Genomic DNA, 19,397 nt, shown 5'->3' with positions numbered 1-19,397 from the left:
TCTACATTTATCATTTTGCATCTAGCATTCAGTCGACTCATTTGAGACAGATAAACTAATGAAATTATATAGGCTAGACGATGATAAATGTGTTTTTATTTTGTTTCGACTATGAATACTGCTTTTTACCATCATAAATACGAATCATCCCAAGTTTTGAGAAGTAACATGTAAATCTGATGCAAAAAAATGATTTAGCCTTTTAAATTATCCGTCGTTTGAAGATGTTTCACAAGATTTAAATACCTGTCTGTGTCTCTCAAAATTACATGTTACAGCATGACAGCCTTTTATATATATTTTTTTTAATTATGTCATGTATGTTTTTCTTGGCTGAGCAAAATACCAAATGGGTCTTTGTCCAAGGCTGTTATATATCACTTATCATTAAATTGTAACTTACAGTTTTCAGCAGGACTGAACCCTTAAGCAAAATTGGAACTGATATGACCACACAAGAAATGAATAATAGGTTATAGATATCATACTGATGCTTTTGTTTCTATATTTCACACATTGTGTAATTATTAGTAATTTGAGAGAATTAAATGTGTGATATCTAACTGTGAAACATAAATTAATAACTTACATCTCTCTGTGAGAAGGGAGATGAAATATAGCCTATATTGTTTCTTCAAAGAGGAATATTCCACACTTTATCTTTAGTATTTCACACATTTTCAGGAGAGGTTGAATATGTTTAAGTTGCCTTTAGTACTTAACTGGAAAATGATTTGCCCTGTAACAACAAACAGTTGTAACTTAAGGCTAAGTTGGTTGTAATTCTATAAAATTTGTTTTAAATTATGTAAATTATAATGTCTTTGTATGTGGGCATCTTTCACGTTTGACGATCTGTCTAATGCCTCCACTAAGATCTGTAGCTATTATAAAATATATGAGGTCAGACCTTTCTCACCTCATCGTGCTCGAATGAAAACATTCAGGGATCATCTCCACTTACAACACAGTTACTTACAGTCCAATTGCTTACTGCAGAGGAAAGCACTGATATTAATGTTGTGCAGCAGCTCAATGAAGATAGTTCTCTAAATGTAGTTAAATTAATGTTTGTTGTAATGCATACATGCGTCACTTCCTCCTGCATTTATACCATGTATGTCTAATATACAATAAAAGTAACAGAACATCCTTTGTAAATCGGCAGATCTATATTTCTGTCCTATCCTATCTGGAGGTGTGGCATAGCAAAGAGTTTTGAGGTGGCTTAAGTCCTGATAATTAAGCAGCCTGCTCGCATATACCTGTCCCTGTACCTGCTCTTTCAATGTTACAGTAAATAAAAAATACCAGGAGGGGTCACTGCTGTCCAGATTACACTGGTGATGCCTTCGCGTGGTATGGGAATAACTAGATTTTTAATCAGTTGTCGCCTTTTGACGACCCAAATGCTACTGGTAGCTACTATTGTTGATGGCTAAATTAAGCTTTTTTTTTTCTCCACATGCTACACATAGATATGAACAGCAATGCAGCAGTGTAAGTAGACTGGAAGATGGTTTAAGTAGCCTATTCTTTGAAAATAATGTGTTTCATAATCATTTTCTTCTGTTATCATTGGAAATGTGTGCACTAGGCTATTATTGTATTACGATTTGCGTTGCTTTTATTTAGCCTAACTGAAAAAAAAGACAAATACAGACTCATTGTTTACTCAGATCGTTATGAAATGACCTTAATCTTTTAAAATCCGACCTTCCGGGAAACATTTAAAGGCATCACAAGTGCATTCACGCACCTACTGTCAATTCCAAGGAAGAAAATGATGAAAACTTCAAGCAAGTCCAAAACGCGGTTATTTTCAACCAATTACAGGTAAGCTAATATAATGTCTTGTTAACACGTCAACTGTGTGTTAGTTTTTATGAATTACATTTTTACATTGTCCTCTGGAAGTGTTCCCTGAGGCCACCGGTGGCAACAGAATGAGGGCAAAGCAGCTTAAAGGGAGAGCATTACAACAGAGCTCTGGACTAAAAGCAGCGACAACCAAGCACAACCATTTGTACAGTAAGTTCAATAAAGCTAAAGTCAAGAATGTTTGGTGGTTATTCTGTTGCTGCTGAAAGTCACAAAGAGCTACAGGACTGTTGTGTATTGTAAAGTGAATGCAATTTGCTTTCGCCTATTTCACAGTTTCTCTGACCTCCTGAGGCGTGATTAAGTGTGGATTAAGTGCGAATTTACTGTTTATGGGTTTACACAGGCTATTGTTCGTACAATGCATGCAGCTTCAACGGAGAATCCCATGCACACATGTAAAAGTGTTCTGCATCACTTTACAGGTGATGCTACAGATATGACAGCAAGGCAGATAAGGTCAAATCTCAGTGTCTGTATGTAGGGCAACTTCAGATGGTATAGGGAACTGTGTCAAGGGAATGGAATTGAGAGAAGAAATCCAATGTGTGCTATGTCTGCTTGGTTTACCTTTGGAGGAAAGGTTTATGACATTGCCTAAACAACACAAGTCTTAAAGAATTTTGGAGTTCAAGACCACATCCCTTAAATCAAAACCAGAAATTCCTCAGCAGAAAATACTTTTTTTTGCTTTAATACTCTGTCTTCATACTGACATGTTCATAGCTAACAAAACATACTAGCCAGTTTCTTAGCTATAGGCTGTGAATGCAGAACTAAATCACACAGCCAGCAAAGCTTCTTGCTTTTCCAAGTGGTATCTCTGCTCAAACAATTATAAATTGTAATCGCGTATATTGCAAATTTAAGTAGTTAATCGTGCTAAATCACATTTTAATTGCATGTTTTAAATTCTATAATTTCATATTTAAATATTGTAGAATTGAATTCTACCTTCCTTTCATTTTGAAATAAAGTGACGACCTTCTCGTAGATTCAAGGTTAGGAAATTAACTTAACCTGCACAGAAAAAATAAACTCGTTACAGATCAATAACTAAATGAAAACAGAACGGTTAAAAAAGTGAAATGTTGGATGTCATATGCTGGATATTACTTTTGACTCCTCAACTGAGCTGTCTGAGAGTTTAAAAAAAATTGACATGAGCCATTCAAAGAAGCAGTGGTGTCGTTCTTTTCCATCACTGCGACTACAGGGAGACACTGCGGAGGCTTATCCACGGTGAACCTAAAGGGACAAAATAGCGTGTGATGTGTCGCAATTACAAAAATGTATGCATTAATCATAGACCTTTATAAATAGTGATTAACTAGTTATAGCCGACATTGGTAAACTTCAAGAGTTAGATGTCCTAATTGGTCAACTCTATGTCAGCATCAGCTTTATAAGTTTGGACGATTTAGTTACAGCTTAAAAAAACATATGCAAGTTTGCAGCACCAACTATATGATGTCCTCCTTGTTCTCTTCCCCACAGATAACTGTTCAGGCCTGCGCCCAGTGTGGTTCTTCTACATGTTACAACTTTTTGCACTCTCAGTTTCATGACACCCAACTACCCTTGCTGTAAACAAATCAAACTGATAAAAGTCTGCAGAAAGGTTCAAGCATGTTTCACCTGATTAAGAAAGACAAAGAGAAGGAGAGGGATTTGGGCAAGAATAAGGAGAAAAAAGACAAGAAGGAGAAAAAGGAGCGAATGTCGCAGGCTGAGTTAAAGAGCCTGGAGGAGATGAGCATTCGTCGAGGCTTCTTCAATATGAACCGAGGGAGCTCCAAGAGGGACTCTAGGACCAAGCTAGAGATATCGAGTCCTATACCTATTAAGGTGGCCAGCAACATGGAGCTCAACTTGACAGACCTGGAGGCTGAGCGTCTTCACAGAAACTTGGAGCAGAATGTTGGGAAAATAAATGCTAGCACGTCTGGGGAAAATGTGAAGGTAATTGAAGAGGGACTTCAACGCAGTTCTGTGAAGGAGAGAGCAGCTAAGTTTGGGGAATTGGCTAAGTTGAATTCTGCTGCAGGCCAGAAGCATGTGTCTTTTTCCCAGAAGATCAGAGAGGACAATCTTCATGTGCACAATTGGACCCCTTCTTCTATGAAGTCAAAGTTCAATTATAAAGGCACCTATGTGGTTCACATCCCAGAGTTGGTGGAGAAGACCTTCCCTGGTGCAGACCTACAGTTGCCTGCTCTTGTTGCTCCACCAATTCCAGATCCACGGGATCTGGAACTCCAGCGGCGAAACACTGGGGATTTTGGCTTCTCTTTGCGGAGGACCACCATGCTAGACAGGAAGGCCGATGGAGAAGTGTGTCGTCGCGTGGTGCACTTTGCTGAACCAGGAGCTGGCACCAAGGACAGGGCTCTGGGCCTGGCGCCAGGAGACAGGCTGGTGGAGATCAATGGGGTCAATGTGGAGAGCAAGAGCCGGGACGAGATAGTGGAGATGATCCGTCAGTCTGGAGAGACAGTCCGACTAAAGGTGCAGACCATTCTGGAGCTGAGTGAGCTGAACCGCAGCTGGCTAAGGACCACCCAACGCCTGCAGAGAGAAGTTCTTGATGTGAGTACTTGCAAACACAATTGCCAAATTGGTTTAATTCTGACTCTTCAATACCATCACACTAATTTATAACAGATTCCTATAATTATTCATCTTCTAACAACAAAGGGGAAGCTATTTCCATTGCTATTAAAAAACTTAACTATACTTTTTTTTGCCTTCCCCAGCTCCAATAGCCTAACTTGTATTTTGGCCAATACAAGGTACCAATCTGATTCCAGTTTTTCCCCAAAATATAGAGCCTTAGACCAATCATTTTATACTCATCTTATATGGGTCCTCAAAGTCTTGCCTTCAAAAGAGAAGCATTTCATATTGTACCCTTTGTTATATTTAGAATTTTCTAGGATATTCCACGGTGAAATATTTCTGAATTGCTGACATTTTGATAGCACTAACACTGCTTCTGTTCTTTTACTGGTGAAGAATTGAAAAGTATTTGAATCTTGGCTAAACAAGAACCGGCCATTTATTATGGGCCTATTCAATTCAATTCAATTTATGTTTGTATAGCGTCAACTCATAACAACTGTTATCTCAAGACACTTTACAAAAAGCAGGTAAAATACCTTACTCTTTGTCTGTTAACATTACGAAAGAGCAGGTAAAAAGACCTTACTCATCGTTATGTTACAGAAATACAAAAAGCAGGTAAAAAACCTTACTTATTGCTATGTTACAAAGACCCGGCCTATCCATCATGAGCACTTTAGCAAAGCAGCAAAAGTTACAGTGGTAAGAAAAAACTGCCTTATTAAAAGGCAGAAATCTTCGGCCGTATCCCCGGCTCATGACGAAACAGCCTTCACAGGCCTAGACTGCGCTGGGCTTGGAAAGGGATAGGGGGAGAGCTCAAGAGCTCTCAGGAAAGTATGTGGTTAGTGACTGAGATTTACAGATGCAGTATGCAGTAATATGATGTACTGTATATGCACAGAGAGAGAGAGAGAGAGAGAGAGAGAGAGAGAGAGAGAGAGAGGAGCTCAAGGTGCCAGTTCCCCCGGTAGTCTAAGCCTATATCAGCATAGCTAAGAGCTGGTCTACACCAGCACTAACTATAAGATTTATCAAAAAGGAAAGTTTTAAGTCTATTCTTAAAAATACAGACTGTGTCTGCCTCCCGGACCCCGGCTGGAAGGCGGTTCCAGAGGAAAGGAGCTCGATAACTGAAGGCTTTACCCCCCATAGTACACTTAGAGACTGTAGGTACTACTAGCAGGCCTGCACTCCGGGACCGCAACGCTCTTGAGGGACAGTACGGTACTAGTAGCTCTTTAAGATAAGATGATGCCTGGCCATTTAGAGCTTTGTAAGTGAGAAGAAGGATCTTGAATTCTATTCTAGACTGTATAGGGAGCCAGTGCAGAGAAGCCAAGACAGGAGTAATGTGGTCCCTTTTCCTGGTTCTGGTCAGTACACGAGCTGCAGCGTTCTGGACCAGTTGAAGAGTCTTTAGAGACTTGCCAGAGCACCCTGACAAAAGAGAGTTACAATAATCCAATCTGGAGGTAACAAATGCATGAACTAGTTTTTCTGCATCATTTTGCGACAGGATATTCCTGATCTTGGATATATTACGAAGGTGAAAATAGGCTGTTCTTGAAACTTGCCTGATGTGAGAGCTAAAAGACATATCTTGATCAAATAGAACTCCTAGATTCCTAGATAGACAGTGGTACTAGATGCCAGGCTGATGTCACTAAGGACAGTCAAATCACTAGAAAAAGTCTCTCTGAGGTTCTTAGGGCCTAGCACAATAACTTCAGTCTTGTCTGAGTTAAGTAGCAAAAAATTTCTGGTCATCCAGGTCCTAACGTCCTTAAGGCACATTTCTAGCTAACATAACTGACTGGTGCCATCGGGCTTCATTGATACATAAAGCTGAGTATCATCTGCATAACAATGAAACTGTATGGAGTGTTTCCTCATAATATTTCCCAGAGGAAGCATATATAATGTAAAGAGAATTGGTCCAAGCACTGAACCTTGTGGGACTCCATGGCAAACTTTAGTGTGCATGGAGGACTCATCATTAACATGTACAAACTGAGATCGGTCTGATAAGTAGGATTCAAACCAACTTAAAGCAGTCCCTGGAATTCCAAGCAAATGCTCCAGTCTGTACAACAGGATCCGATGGTCAGTGGTGTCAAAAGCAGCACTAAGATCTAACAAGACGAGCACAGAGCGAAGTCCCCTGTCTGAAGCTAGAAGTAGATCGTTGGTAACTTTAACTAGTGCAGTCTCAGTGCTATGGTGGACTCTAAATCCTGACTGAAACTCCTCAAATAAACTGTTGTCATGGAGAAAGTCACACAGCTGATTAGCTACCACCTTCTTCAGGATCTTCGCGATAAAAGGAAGGTTGGATATAGGCCTATAGTTAGCTAGAGTTCCTGAATCTAGAGTAGGCTTTTTAAGTAGAGGTTTGATTACCGCTACTTTAAATGCCTGTGGTACATAGCCTGCCAGTAAAGACGAATTGATTATAACTAATATAGAGTTGCTAACTAAGGGAAAGACTTCCTTAAACAGCTTGGTTGGGATTGGGTCCAAAAGACAGGTTGACGGTTTCGATGCAGAAAAAATGGAATATAGCTCTGACAGGTCGATTGGAGAAAAGCAGTCGAGACCAATATCTGGTCCTGGAACTGTCTCTGCTGTATCAAACGTATCCGCACCAGGTAAGGGCAGGAGGTTACCAATTTCGTCTCTGATGTCTAGAATTTTGTTGTTGAAAAAGCTCAGGAAATCATACTGCTGAGGGCGAGAGGAATACAAGGCTCAACGGAGCCATGACTCTCTGTCAGCCTGGCTACAGTGCTGAAAAGGTATCTAGGATTGCCTTTGTTTTCCTCGATTAGAGAAGAGTAGTAGGCAGCTCGAGCGTGACGTAGAGCCTTCATATATCTTCTATGACTATCCTGTCAGAAAAAACGAGATTCTACCGTTTTGGTCGAGCGCCATATTCTTTCAAAATTCCGCGACGATTGTTTTAGAGTACGGGTTTCTGAGTTGAACCATGGAGCCACTCTCCGCCGCTTGACAACCCTCCGTTCCAGGGGAGCAATCGAATCAAGAGTAACTCTCAGTGAATCCACTGCACTATCAACAAACTGATCTAGCTGAGAGGGACTAAAGCTATCATAAGAGTTTCCAACTGGGTTGAAACACGGTAATGAATCAAAAGCAGCTGAAATAGCTTCCTTAAATCTAGCCACAGCACTATCAGACAAACTTCTACAGAGCACACCTCTTCCAAGCAGAGGTAATTCTGGCAGGACAAAGTCGAATGTAATAAGAAAATGGTCTGTTGTTATCAGATCTGTACAAAGGTTGGTACTAGCTGGTATCCACTTTACGCTGAATTTGGGGCATTTCTTGTATTTTTTCTGTTAATGTATCTTCTCTTCTGAAACACAGATATTGTGTTGTTCTGGACTGGTGCATTTTTTTTTTATAGCTTGTTTAAAACCATACCCGGGGTAAAAGCCATTTAAAAAGATTGTTTGTGTCAGCTTTGTTTCTTATTCTTCTGTCTATTTCTTCTAACTACATTTGAATCCACATACAGTGGATGTCTGTATTATGGATGGAGCTGTAGTGACACTGGCAATGTGCTTTGTTCTTAGGGGTGTGGGTGTGTGTGTTTTGAAAGAGAAAATGTGTTCTGGTGTATATATAATCCCCCCCCCCCCCCCCCCTCCCCCAGTCCTTTGAAAGCAAACAATAGGACGCTGAAGGAAACAACGGCCCAAACGCCACTGCAGTCCATGGCCATATGGTCTGTAAGACTTGGCTGGGAGCCCATTGAGATCTTTTTCACCAAGATAATCGTGTGCAACACGGAGAGGAGCATCAAGTTCAACTTTTTATTAGAGGAGCCAACAAACACCTGAATTCTAGCTTCATGTAGTGAGTGGTTATGTTTGAGATAAACTTTCTATAATATAATTTGACGTATATTAGTAATGCTTCCATAGAGCTTTTTTTATGCTCTGCAAATTCAATAAATGACAGGGAAAGACATAACAAATAAATAAATCTGAAAAAAGACAGAAACGTCTTTATAAATTCATATTTAAAATGAGAAAAATATTAAGATAGTTTTTGTTGAAGAGCCCTTTGAGATGATGATGTTGTTTAATTATTCTAATAAATGCAAAACAACAACAAGTTAATTATTGAAGGCAGTGTTTCAATCACTTATAGAAATTACTTTTGATGGGTAGCATCATTTTTTTTTGAGACAGGACAGTGGATAGAGTCAGAAATCGATGAGAGAGAGAAAGTGGAGAATGAATTGCGGGACAGGAGGCCCAAGTCAGATTTAAACCCAAGCCACAATTTGAGGAAAGGAATGATGTTGCCTTACTGTCATGCTTTTTCTTATTAGAATTATTGACATTATCAATAAAAGAGTGCAAAGGAATGTAAGTTCTATGAAACTGCTTTTATTACATGCAACGGTCGTTAAAAGGTCACATGATATAATAGCACGACCTCCGCTTGCCTTTGTTCAATTTTTCTGAATATCACCTGCTTCGTTCAAGCTCAATTTTACAATTTACTCAGGGTGCTGGCAGGTACAAGTCTGGGTAAAAGTTCAGGAGTTTTGAGTCTTTATGAATACTGCATTAGATTAGACCGAGTGATCATACATTTTTGGAGTAATGAATGAGATTTTGACACTTATTTCAGGGTTTTGACTTTGTCAAATTTGCTCAACTTGTTGTGAAAGTTTGATTCTTATCCCAGATTTATGGGCCCCTCTTGGCCTGTTTTTGTGGCATTTAAATAAGGTAAAAAAAAAAAAAGAAAAAGAAAATTGACTTCTGTGTAGAAACCTGAAACAACAGCCAAAAAGCTTAAAATACCAGTTTTTCTTGTGTTACAGTGTGGATCACCTGAACAATGCTTTACTGATGTGACCATTAGACCAGCATCTCATCAAACAATGAGATGCTCTGTAATACATCAGGTGTGAACTTGATATGTGTCCTGTTTGTGTGTTTGTCCTCATCCGATACTTAATGTGAAACTGAGTTCTCAGTTAGACTGCAGAAATGAATGTGTACACAGCCAGAGACACATTACAGTGGCTTTGTCCTACATTCATCTGATCATGACGTTCATCATAAGACAGGCCATTTTAATAGACAGAAAAACTTGCATGTGAGTGTGACCTAGAACCAACAGCACTATTTATAGGTGGTTATAATAAGACCTGACTTCTGGATCTAGAGCAACACAGTTAGAACCATACATGTGAAATGTGCATATTTAGCATGTTTGCTCTATTTATTAAAAGGTAAGTATGATAGCTTTGGTAAATATGATTATATTGTTTCATGCTAATTGAGAGATCAGGTGTTCAGTGATGGTCTTCTATCTGTCTACAAATGATTCAGCCACACCCAGGAGACTGTTAGCTGAGCATAAACACTGTGTGCAGTAGAGTCCAGCTACCAGTTCCTCTAAAAGTCACATCTTATCTTTGTGTGTTGTGTTATCTATATGTATCTGTATGTATGTATTGTTACAATATGGAGGCAGGGGGTAGCATGGTAAGGAATTTAAGGGAGGGTTGGCACTTAATAGCCTTCAGTCTGGTGCATTTTTATGTATCATGTTATGTTGAAATTGTCTTTAGTTTAAGAAACAATATCTTAGAAGTGTTTTCATTAATGCATTAAGCATCTTCTCATTTTATTTCTATGGAGTTAAATGGAACCCATAAACAGATGAAATGTGAGAGAGATTTGTGTTCACCTGAGCTGAACCCCCACGCCTCCTGTGAGTGCCAAATGGAGCAGATTATGAATTCCCTAACAAACAACTAGAATCAGGTGACCATTGTTTCATCACAGCTTCTGGTCGGCCTGAATTGTTTAAATGCTTTACAAAGTTGTAAAACTACTCGAAAGTCCTCCATAATAACCTCAAGCGGGTTTCTTGTCCAAAGTTACACCAGCGCTCATTCTGAGGCTGACACACTACAAACACATTCCTTTAACCGATCACATTATTCAGATTTCAAGCTGTTTCTGTGACCATGGGGAATCCTGACTGCTCTAAACTCTTGCCTGTTTGTCCACCTCTTTCTCTCTCGGTCATTATCTCAGCCGAAGTGGCTATTATTATTTTATTTTTTAGGGTTTATCGTGTGGCTTTTTATAGATAGGACAGTGGAGAGAGTCAAAAATTAGGGAGATAGAGAGCAGGGAATGACATGGGTGGAAAATAGTCACAGCTTGGAAGATTGGATTCTAACCTGGGCCGCCCGCTGAGAGGATTACAGCATCTGTACATGGGGCGCAAGCACTATCCTCAACGCTACTGGCACCCCGAGTGGCTATTTTCTTTTTAGCATTAAATGGCTGTATAATGCTATGTGTTTAGTCATGCAGCTCACTGCAGTTCTGAGCTTTTAAATTCAATTCAATGTCTTTATTGGCGAGAACATTTTGAGAAGGTTTAGCTAAGCGGTTGAAGTTTGCGCCCCATACACAGCTACTAAAGTCCTCAACAGAACAGCCCTGGGTTCATCTTCGACTCCAGCCCTTTGCTGCATGTCATCCCCCACTCTCTCCTCCCAGTACGTCCTGTCTATCCCTATCGGTTTTTTCAAATAAAGTCAAAAATTGACTCAGTTGGTAGAGCAATTGTCCAATGTATAGAGACAAAGTCCTTGATGTATCAGCTGCTGGTTTGAGTCCCCCCTCTGCCCTTTAATGCTTGTCTGTCCAACTCTCTCTAACCCTGTATGCCTTTAAACATGTGCTAATGTGCCATTAAAGTTTACAATAATGGATCACTTCTCAAGAAACAGAGAAACTGATAATATTATTGCATTTTTTCCCTGATAGGGGCCAAGTAGGAAAACTTGAGCACATAAACCTATTGTCCACTGGGTGGCAGCCATCGTCCACATTAAGTTAGGCCAGATCTCTTGTTCTTTCATTGTTTTATTTCTTTAGCTTTAAGTGTCTTCCCTGATTCAGTATAGACACTGTGAAGACACCTCACGTCCACAATGGTCTAATTGAGTCTCTGGTCCTTGGGACATCCCATTGCAGAGATGTCACCCATTGATGAAAAATACATTTGACCTACTGTTCCAAAAGAAGAACTTTTACTTAACAAAGTTTGTGATTGTATGCAGTATTGTATTACATTTTCACATCAGAATTTATGAATAGGTTTAAGACCCAGAGCTTCAAATGCAAATTTACAAAAGATACTGAAGACACCCATGAAGCAGACTGATGGGGATCTCATGAAGGATCAACTAATCTAAACAAGTGTCTTAACAAGGCCTTTAGGGGATCATGCTAGGCTGCATATTAGCAGGTGTTATGTATGTGTTGCCTCACAGACTGTCTGTATAGGGAGGTGGACTGCAGACTGTCTGTATAGGGAGTGGGACTACAGACTGTCTGTATAGGGAGGTGGACTACAGACTGTCTGTATAGGGAGGTGGACTACAGACTGTCTGTATAGGGAGGTGGACTACAGACTGTCTGTATAGGGAGGTGGACTACAGACTGTCTGTATAGGGAGGTGGACTACAGACTGTCTGTATAGGGAGGTGGACTACAGACTCTCTGTATAGGGAGCTGGATTGCGAGCCAATGTGAATTTTCCAGCTGGTTGAGGGAAGTCAGTTGGCTGGAGGGATTATGAAACCAAGTTGACACACTTTCTTTGCAGCATGCTCTCAGGAAGTATGTGGTGCCAAAAAATACTGAATACTGGTTTATATTCTGTACACCACAATTCTCGTTGTTTTTATTTTACACTTGAGTCTTTTGGCAGGGCTGACATGACATTTGACTTGAAATGCTTATTGGCCAACAAGCAAATGATCCAAATATTTACATACAATATATTACAATGACTTTAGATCTTGATCTCCTCCTCTCAAAATAAGTGTCTTTTCATTTCGCTGCAATTTGAAAATAGAATAAAGCAGATCTCGGGGATATTTCAATAGTATCCTACAACACAATTTTCAACTTTATTTGTTTTCATTGAATAAAACAGAATGTCAATGCTGAAGTTATACCGCCAAATGTTTCATCTAACATCTGTTCATTATTTATTTCCCATCACATGCGTTTCCTGTTTAAGGAAATGTTTTAATGTCCTCCTCAAGCAGCCCAGATAAATCACATGATGCCCCTTTAGAATGGGTTGATACTGGAAGCAGAGAGCATCATTATTAGTTTGGATTAGACAGAGGTGCAGCTTTCGGGAATAAACTGTTTCCTTCTTAATCAAGGCTTTTCTGAAGATGTCCTCATCTTTAACATCTATTACTATAATACTTCTGCTGCCTGACACGTACAGTGACACAGGTTTCATATGCGGACCTGTCATGTTACCAGTTACTGTAACTGCTTGTTTTGTTTTGTTTATTTAGTTAGACATATTTATGCAGACAAAGCTTGACATATTTGGGTGTGTTACTAACTGTCAGTCAATGAGATACACACACACTTGTCAGACACACCCTCGTCTTGTCAGCCACAAGCAGGATCTATTTTCATTCAGTCTCATTATCTATTGCATAATGTTTTTTATTAGTGTCACTGCTTTTATATGCAATGTATACATATGATTCTGTTTTACGCAGAATAACTCATTTGAAATCAAATGCTTGTTAGCTTCCTTATCAAGCATCTACTACTATTCCTGTCTGTACATGTGCTGTGTTTTGAATGAAGAAGTTGCCATTGCCTCTCTAATTGGTCATTTTGACTTGGTTCCTGCTTCTTCCTAAAGAAAGCATGAGTGAGAACCATCCTGAGTACAAATCCTCTACTCCTATATTGTGCCCATGCAGCCTACTTTCAAGAAGAAATGCTTTCTGGATTTTGAGGCCTATTTGCTCTAAAGCAGCAAATCTGAATCACATCCTGGAATGTCTCCTTGATTTCCACCTGATTCTCCTGGAAAATAATGTTGATTTGAATGATCTTCTTCCACCAATACATTTTGCAATTATCTGTAATTGATTTTGCTATGCTGTCTCATACATCTTCTGTGTTTTTACCATTTTTGTCTGTTCTACTCAGCTTTACCTTGTTTACACGGGTGACATAATTATGAGGTCTTGTTTAGCATAATCCAAGTACCACATATTCAAAATACATGTAGTGGTATAAACACCATGCAACTGATCTAAACAGATTTCTCGATATTGAAGGATTTAAGTGGAAAAGAGTGAGCGGTGTTTACGGTATATAGAGTCTTTAATCTTTACTCTGCACTCACCATGTGTAGACTAACAGCCCACACGGTGCTGTGTCCCAGTAACTGACTCAGGGGATTAACAGGCTGTGCTAGATCGAGCAGCTAGACTGTGTGTTTTCCTTGGTCGTGAGGAGTGCTAATATGTGAGCTTTTGATTTACCCAGAAGAAGAAACATGTTAGAGACATGTTTGTGCACATTAAAGTTAACTAGAAGAAAAAAATAGCTAAAGATACATTTAAATCCATAAATTCAGCAAGTAGCTAGTTATCACTTTGTCCATAATGATTTCATCTTTAAAAAAATTCAACTGTTAGTAAGTATATGAAGGGGAAAAGTGTGCCAGGATTAGATTAGCACATGCCTGCCCTGCCAAGCCTGTTGCTACATATCCCTCTTGTGGTTTAACTGCAAGGCACCAATAGGTTGAATAACTACCTCCAAGCAAGTTGCCATCACACTGGTTTTTAACCCAACTGGTTTCAGGGCAATGCAGTTACTAAAGGGCTCTCCCTTTCAGCCATGCCTTTAAACATTTGTTGAGATTTGGAGAAAATAGGGGTCATATTATAATAACTAAATTGACTCATTTTAAGACATTCAGATTCTTGACCGGTGTTTTTGTACAAATAAAAATAATTTGTTTTTTGGTTCTTCATTTCTCATAGGTCAGTTGTGTGCTTAAGCAAAAACCCTCTGTGAAAATGAAGAATTCATACATTAGTTCAGAGCTCCCTCTTGTGGTGTAGGGACCAATACTCTATAATATTTAAGGCATGGTGTTGTTTGCATGTTTATCTACGGTATGTCAATGCAAGGGTTTATGGGACAACAGGCTCCCTTTACATTGACTTTCTTGAAGAGGTTTCTTGTTTGATTGTTTGTATTCTTCTCAGTGAGACAGATGTCTTGCTTGATTTTATATTGTTGGGGGGAATTGAAGATAAAATAAGATTTAATCTAAATTGGTCTGTTTTGATTGGGGAATTATCTCAAGTGTGATTAGCCAATTACCTCATTGAGCAAGAAGCAGACTGACTGAAATTACCAGCTTCCTCCAATAGTTGTAACATTTTTATTTAGCTTTTTCATTCTGTCTTCAGATTGTTTTGATTTTGTGTTGCACTAAGTGTCGTGCCATAGTACCCTATAATTGTTTTTTTTGTTCACATTGAAAGGGCTTATAAAAGTTTGCATACCATCATGTCACCAGGAGTAGAGAGTGGCAGGGAAAAGTGACTGAGTTAATTGATGTCGTTCTGCAAATTCTATTAATAGCCCCCCCCCCCCTCCTGTATTTCAGCAGCTGTCCCTCATCTATACCCCTGCCCAGCTCCTCTCACATAACTCCGCCACTCTATGCTCAGACCACAGCCTTACTGTGCTATGCTGACTGTGACCCCGCCCCTGAGGTTGCTCTCCCACTCACTCAGGACTTAGTGAGTGTGTGCTCTCTGCTGACTCGGGTCCTACCCTGCCTCGGCCCTGACGCCACAGCTAGAAAATTGGAAGGTTAACCAGGCCTGGAGAGGAGGTAATGGGCTTAGGCCTCTGGTGGACTTTGTGTGTGTGTGTGTGTGTGTGTGTCAGGCAGTGAAAACCACTCAGGGTGTCCATGCTCTGCCTAGAAGTTCCATTTGGGCTCTGCTGGCGTCTCAGAATGGCCTCCTTTGCTGCTGAAACTATTTATAGGAGTGGACTCTGATGAAAGCAGGGTCGGTGTTGGTGAAACATGTTGCTGGACTAAACTTTGTTGCTGTTTTCTCAATGAGCTAAGAACCTTTTATCAAGTTAAACTGTACACTCAAGTTCTATTAGACCCTCTGTTGAATCCAACAAGCTGAATGTTTGTCTGCTCATTGAGTTAAGCGATGTATACCGGTAAGCAGTGTTGTGTGTGTTGTCTCTACTCATACCAGTAGTTTGTTGTTTTAGTAGCTTGCTGGTAGCTCAACTACATTCATATTTGCGTACTGATTCAAGGCTTTTAATGACTTCTTATCCAGCATTCCTGTAGTTTCCTAGTGAAGTTACTGTAAGCTTTTAAAGCTTTGGTTTCAAAGTATTTTCTACAACACTGCATGTATGGGTGAAATACTATACGTGTGTTTGTTTGATTGCTTTCTAAATACATTCTAATATTGCTGCTGACTTTACTGAGTTTTTTCTGCAACACTTATTCCAGTGCTATCTTTACTGATTCTCTGTGTGTTTCACTACATATGAAACCAACTGAATGTTATCATTACCTAGAAAAGTTGATTCTTCATACATATAGTGATAGATTGAATCTGAGGCCAACATATAACAAACACTGTAAAAGAGTCCTTTGAGCCCTGGCAGCATTTCATACTTCTTATTGGATCCTCATGTATATTTTTTTTATACTACCTATCTCCTGACCTGTAGTGCTATTATCAAACTATTTCCTCCTGTTGTTCATGTGTTCTGTCCTCAGTGCTGCATGGTCCCACCGTCCTGTTGGTGTTTGACCTGTGGTGTGCAGGAAACAAGTTCACAGTATCCCATCACCCATCCCCAAATTCCTATTCTTCATCGTTCTGCACGGTGCATCCTCCTCTCCTCGACTGTCTCTCTTTGTTTCCGCTCTTCATCCCATACATTTACTCTCCACATCCCCCAGCTTGTTCCATGACAAACGGCCTGTCACCATGGCGTACAAATCACGCTTTTCATTCTGGGAGCATAAGGGAAGTCTTGCATTTTGGTGTTTTTTTTGTTGCAGTTTATATCTACAATGCATGCTCCCTTATATAAAAGAGGATACCTTTTGTCTGACTGTTTGGTTTGATTTTCTCTTTGTGTTCCTTCCTTTTGTGTAGGTTAAAGTTGAGAAGTCAGATGTAAGTTTCTTTTTTTCACATGCATGCTTTTGGCCACTAATTCCTTTTTTTGTGCTGTGTAACAAAAAAAAAGTGGGAAAAAAAAGAAAAGTTGGCTACGAATCATTATTGGGACCTTCTGTGGCCTGAAGTCCATTTACTCTAACATGGTCTTTGGAAAATGAACTAGCAATGTGTTAAGCTTTGGAGTGGATGATGATAAATCGATCTTTGATTAACTGTGTGCTGATAGGCCTAAAAGTTGATGTTCATTATTCTCAGGGCAACAACTGTTTCCAGACCAAGTCAAATGCAGGGATTTAAAAGTGAGCATTTTCGAACAGTTGAGTTTTTTTTATTGTTGACACTTAGCGCGACTTAGCCCACTGTCTGAAACACAGTGTACACTTATCTTTATCCAATTAATTAATTAATGGTGATAATTATATAGACTTAGATTGAAAATATAACCATGAATCTGCAAAAATTCATTCAAAAAAATAATGGAAAGTCTTGCTAGAACTCAGGCATAAATATTTGCATGCTATTTAAAAAAAAAAAGTTAGAATAGACTTTCACAGACTTTCATATATAACAGTATCTGTCCTGTGGGTCATCATTGTGTTTGTGTTGAAATGTTCTCACATACTGTGATAAAGGCTGCTACTGCAAATGTCAAACAATATCTGCATCATTTCCTTCCCTAGCTATTGGTTTAGATATTTAGGACATTTTTTTAGTGTTTATTAGTAGGACAGTGAAGAGTGACAGGAATATTGGAAGGAGGTGGGGAATGACATACAGGAAATGTTGAGGGTCTGACCTGCACCCAAGGTGCGATGATATGTATATCTGGACTGTATATGGGGCGCCCGCCTGGAAACAGAAGAGGTTATGTTTAAATTGAACGTTTCTCCCTGAAATGCATTAGTGCATGTTTAAGGTGTGACAAAGGAGTAGAATAGAGAGTAATAACTCAGTGGAATGGCCTGATTGCATATGATCAGTTTAGTGGTTGCAAATACAAGCTGTAGTGAGGCTTTGAAGATATACAAAAGGGAGACGGTAGCGTGTTGATTGATGAATTTCTCTCCTATGGAGAGTTTCTGAGCCTAGACCCGGCTGTTCTTAAACAGTTTATCGGTCGGCCTGGAGAATAATCTGCACCATGTCCACCTTGCTCTGTTTGTTCACAGTCTGATGTAGATAGTACTCAGCCTCAGGCCGTCTCTACACCTGGGCTTGACACAGGAAGTGGTCCACAATCAATTGCATCGACAGCTGAGGAGTCCAACAGTAACGGGGCCATGGGCGGTCCGGACAATCCGAGGGAGGATCAGAGCGGTAAAAAGGTAGTGAGGGTTGTGAGAAGAGTGGTAAGACGTGTTGTTCCAGCTGGGACGGAAGAGACTACCCAGTCTGCTGCTTCTGAGACTGCAAGGGCAACTCCCGCCGCAGAGTCTGTGCTTAAAACCACCAAAACTGTTAGAGTAGACAAGGATGATATCTCCATGGGCTTAACCAGTTTAATGGGCAGAAGCAGAACCAAGGAACACCGACCTCGAACACGCAACCAGGACCACAAAGAGGACCTGAAGGAGGAGACAAAGCAGGAGGAGGAGGAAAAACCAGAGGAGGTTGCGACTACATCTGCACCCACAACTACACCACCAAAGTCCAACCCCTTCACTCCTCCAGCTGGGTTCCTCCCCACTCCCAAACCTGACCCTTTAGCCCCACCTGCTGGCTTTATCCCTGCCCCCAAACAGAACATCCTGAGTCCTCCACCTGGTTTCATCCCTGCCAGCAAACCCAGTCCTGTGCTCCCAAAACAGAATGCCCTGGCAAGACCTCCAGGATTCATTCCTGTCATAAAGACAGACCCCCTGGCCCCCCCTGCAGGCTTCATCCCAAAGCCTCGTCAAGTCCCTGTGAAGAAACAAGAGGTATGGAGTGAAAAACGACAACAATGCATGTTTGCGACTTTACTTCTGGACGGAGCATGCTGCGTGATAATAACAGACATGACTGGAAATTCATATTGACTCTGTTGTTTGGGTTTTCCCAGGATTAAACCCTGACCATTCCACGTTTTAACACTGTTCACCATGAAGCTATTTAATCTTAAACAATATGAACCATTTAAGACAGCCTAAGCTTGTCGCAGATGTGATTCTGTTTGCTGAACTTCTTGACAATCATCTAACAACCGACATAATTAATCGTCATCTACTTCTTTTCGAGGTTTGATATAAAGAAGCCCCCCCTGAATAAGTGAAGGAAAGCAGAGCACATATACTAGCTTATGAGTATACTTTATCAGAGGGTATAAGGCTCTCTGGTAGTCTGTTCAGTCCGAGTTGTCTATGAGCGCTGAGCTGTGACTCATTACTGTCACTTGCTGCAGGCAGAGAGTTGAAGCTTTGCACTTTCTGGGGCTCTTTTGGGATCATTTTTAAAGAAACAGGAGTCATGATAGGAATTCAATTTCTTGAACTTATCAGTAGTGCTCGTCATTGGCCCGGAAAAACTAAGATCCAATTGGTCAACTAGCCATGTTCAGGTCGGAGCGTGTACAGTGATTAGTTAAACTCATCTTCCTCTAAACTTTTGACAACTCACTATCGTTTTCAAAATTGTTAATACATTCACAGTCTCTGTTTTGATTTGTTCCTCAGACAAGGTAACATGTTTGTCCTGTGCTTCAGTGCCTCGAATTAACAGATAGCCATGAAATCTGATGATCAGTTGGGCATATGACCATGGAGTAAGGATTTGATTTTGGAGCTATGCGCCTGGTATTTTTACTGGGGGATTTTCTGATTAG

General features: G+C 40.1%; 2 protein-coding genes across 3 annotated transcripts in view; both read left to right on the top strand.

The window, feature by feature from the left end:
• The first annotated feature begins 3,510 nt into the window (after positions 1-3,510).
• On the top strand, positions 3,511-4,923 carry LOC136182410 (unconventional myosin-XVIIIa-like). Its single transcript, XM_065963018.1, has one exon. It carries the CDS (start codon positions 3,511-3,513, stop codon positions 4,540-4,542), a length of 1,032 nt encoding a protein of 343 aa, XP_065819090.1. The 3' UTR covers positions 4,543-4,923.
• A 10,202-nt stretch (positions 4,924-15,125) lies between these two features.
• LOC109981465 (unconventional myosin-XVIIIa-like) overlaps positions 15,126-19,397 on the top strand; it is a 59,549-nt gene continuing 55,277 nt past the window's right edge. The window contains exons 1-3 of one of the 2 annotated variants that reach the window (XM_065963017.1): positions 15,126-15,261; positions 16,571-16,591; positions 17,767-18,516. In XM_065963017.1, coding sequence (XP_065819089.1) covers positions 17,878-18,516 — 639 coding nt within the window. In that variant the 5' untranslated portion in view covers positions 15,126-15,261; positions 16,571-16,591; positions 17,767-17,877. The remainder of the gene's footprint in view (positions 15,262-16,570; positions 16,592-17,766; positions 18,517-19,397) is intronic. The other variant, XM_065963015.1, reaches the window with a different exon arrangement.

The sequence above is a fragment of the Labrus bergylta genome, chromosome 14, assembly GCF_963930695.1.
Source record: "Labrus bergylta chromosome 14, fLabBer1.1, whole genome shotgun sequence".
In the NCBI taxonomy this organism is placed as follows: Eukaryota; Metazoa; Chordata; class Actinopteri; order Labriformes; family Labridae; genus Labrus; species Labrus bergylta.
The sequence above is the reverse complement of the archived record's forward strand: the minus strand, read 5'-3'. Positions and strand labels throughout refer to the sequence as shown.

Coding starts and splice junctions, on each gene's coding strand:
- LOC136182410 (XM_065963018.1), top strand. CDS start 3,511: ATGTTTCACCTGATTAAGAAAGACAAAGAGAAGGAGAGGGATTTGGGC.